The following is a 2,915-nucleotide window of genomic DNA, read 5'->3' as shown; positions in this document are numbered from 1 at the left end:
CTATTGTAAGAGCAAATCTACCTCATTTCCTCTGAGATGGTAGCCATAATCAGATAAAAGATTAGAAATCTTCTGCACATTAACAGCATCATTAAATGGAGTGGCGTCACCAATTTCACCTTTGTTAGCCGATACCTTTAAAAAAAAATACTCTTTAAAATGTTGCTTCATTTTGTCTCCCCTTAAAAGTCATATATCAATAAAAATACACTTGGGAAAAAATCCTTTCTATAATGGAGAAGATTTTGAACTTTAAATCTATGTTATGGAAAGCTATGACATATTAAGGTTCATTTTATTACCTTATACAAAATATTTATAACAAATTAATTTACATAAAACAGAAAAACTCAGTCGTAAGAAATAGAAATCCATCCACGGGATCAGGTACAAAAACAGTAAGACTCCAAATATTTCTGGCTCAAGGAAAATAACATTTTAATGCCCTAAAATCAAGTTACAGCCATTCTACCTTAACAAGATGTTTAAAAATAGAAAACATCCACTGAAAGATGCATGCATAGCTGATAATATAGCTATAAAGTTACTAAGTTCACACTGAACTAACCACCACTGAATTAACTCTTCCTCTACAGAAAAGCAGTCAAAAGGATAACATTTGGATGTAGAGACTGGATGTATTAATAGTATATATTACAAAAATTCTGACTTGACTATAATTTTGTAAATGTCTTTAGAAAAACAAAAGCAGAATCATAACCAATTTGAAAGAGAAAAATAAGTATCATACTAGCTTTTTACAAAGTACTCTGGCTCGAATATGAGAGAAATCACCTATTGTTGTTTTTGGAAGAAACATCAATTTGGAACCTATATCTTTGAAGAAAATCTCTTACCTTCCCTTGAAGACATTCAATCAAGTGGCCAATAGTCATACGAGAGGGGATGGCATGGGGATTTATGATGATATCAGGGGTGATACCTTCACAGGTGAAAGGCATATCCTATAAAGAAAATATTGAAGAGACTTAAAAATATTTAAATCTTTTACTCTTAGCTATAATACTAGAACTGACACTCCCCCTGCCAACTGAATTTGTTTAGCTCCAAATTATGTTCAACATGGCGTGTTCATATACTTACTCAACACTACAATTAAAAAGTCAAGCCTTTACCATCTTTGGGCTCTTAAGTTAAAGCCAATTTTGATTTAATAAAATGTTCAACAAAACCTTGGGCTAGGGGTGACAGAGATAAACAGACACCTACCTCTTGTCTGTACTGAATACCGCAAGTACCCTTTTGACCATGTCGACTAGCAAATTTGTCTCCAATCTGTGGAATTCTAACAGAGCGTACCTGAATTCATACACAAATAGATTAGTTAAGTGGATCTGGTTTACTTCCTAAAACTAGCAACACAGACAAAGGTATACTCACCCTTATTTTACAAAATTTATATCCTTCCTGGTTGAGCGTTACCATAACCTGATCCACAATGCCGGTCTCGCTGGTTCTGAGAAAAGTGCTACAGTCTCTCTTGGTATAGCGTCTGTTGGTGCTCTCCAGTTCATCTTCATTTTCAGGCAAGGTGACTGTCTTGCCTATAATAACATCATCCCCTGATACACGAACCCCCGGAGCTATCAAACCATCATCATCCAGCTTGTCATAAATGGCATGCCTCATACCTGTGAGGAAACAGACAGAATTTTCTGACATTATACTACCATATAGAAAAGTATTCTAAATGTCACATAATCCCCAACAAAGATTAAAAACCATATATATGAATCAGTTCCAAATTAGAGAGAAGTTACAGAAATCTCTAACAACATGAATCATGTTTACTAACATCCAATGCTCTTATTCCAAATATTACAAACTATTCTGAACTCTGTAATACCACAATCTATACGAGAAAAAGTCTATGAAGGAAAAGAACATTGAGCACTGGAAAAGCAGATGCTCCCTTGACAGACATTTGCTGAGTGGCTTTGGATAAGTGTTGTGATCTTCTGATCTCTAATTACAGGAGAAAGAATATCTATGCCCTCTGCACACATCCTCCCACAGAAATTGTGAATTTCACCTTATGCAATCTTAACTCCACTGGACATCAATTCACTACTACCTAGAACCACCCAATAGAAATGGGGTAACGGGCAGATGTCTAAGGAAACAAAACACGTTTTACTTCATGCAATGCTATTAGGAGCCAAAATTATAGCAGAGACACCCCATTTCCCTGGGACATCCCATCCCTCCCACTGTAAGTAGTTTTTAAATGTCCGTGAAAGTAAATAGTAACTAGAAAGCAAGTTTGAGTTTTCTAGAAGAAACAACAAATGCCAGGTATCCTCCCATTATTTGTTTTTTAAATGTTTACAAATATTGTGGCTGAATAAATACTATGATCACACTACAATCTGGGGGGAAGGGGGCGTTCCCATGCAAACAAATAAACTAAAGGAAAAATAAACACAAGTGAGAATGGGGCTGTGATGTGTGTCCCATGGAATTACATGACCTCTCTTGCTTCCTAAATTTCTTCCTCAATGTAGGACCTACATGGAGGGGAGGTCTACAGAAAGCCCACTCCCAGGTCCAAAGACTTTTGGCAAATACACATATTTTCTTAAATGTGAGCTCTAAGAATGACACAAAATCATACTCCTTCATTGAAAAAAAAAAAAGGGGGGGAGGGAGGTGTTGGGAGAGGGGTCAAGGGGATGCAACCTAGCGAAATTACTGCGGAAACCCCCAGTAAGTTAACTCTGAATTTCCTAATTTAAATATCAGTGTCACTTACCCTGGCATGTTTCACGTGTAGGTTTCTCAAAAACTTCTTCTTGATCAAATCCTTTTTTAGACTCCTGTTCTTTGTATGAGCGATAGAAAACAGACCTAAAAACACATGGTTCTAAAGGTAACTTCTATTTTCTTTTTTAAAA

At 36.1% G+C, this 2,915-nt stretch overlaps 1 protein-coding gene across 1 annotated transcript in view; it reads right to left on the bottom strand.

Annotated features, from left to right (window-relative positions):
• The window catches only part of POLR2B (polymerase (RNA) II (DNA directed) polypeptide B, 140kDa), a 23,392-nt gene continuing 20,477 nt past the window's right edge, over window positions 1–2,915 (bottom strand). The window contains exons 11-15 of the mRNA XM_012641102.1: window positions 2,774–2,897; window positions 1,402–1,652; window positions 1,231–1,320; window positions 858–965; window positions 1–135 (exon numbers count right to left, since the gene is read on the bottom strand). Of these exons, the coding sequence (XP_012496556.1) occupies window positions 1–135; window positions 858–965; window positions 1,231–1,320; window positions 1,402–1,652; window positions 2,774–2,897 (708 nt within the window). The remainder of the gene's footprint in view (window positions 136–857; window positions 966–1,230; window positions 1,321–1,401; window positions 1,653–2,773; window positions 2,898–2,915) is intronic.

The sequence above is a fragment of the Propithecus coquereli genome, unplaced genomic scaffold (genome assembly GCF_000956105.1).
Source record: "Propithecus coquereli isolate 6110/MARCELLA unplaced genomic scaffold, Pcoq_1.0 Scaffold162, whole genome shotgun sequence".
Classification (NCBI taxonomy): domain Eukaryota; kingdom Metazoa; phylum Chordata; class Mammalia; order Primates; family Indriidae; genus Propithecus; species Propithecus coquereli.
The sequence above is the reverse complement of the archived record's forward strand: the minus strand, read 5'-3'. Positions and strand labels throughout refer to the sequence as shown.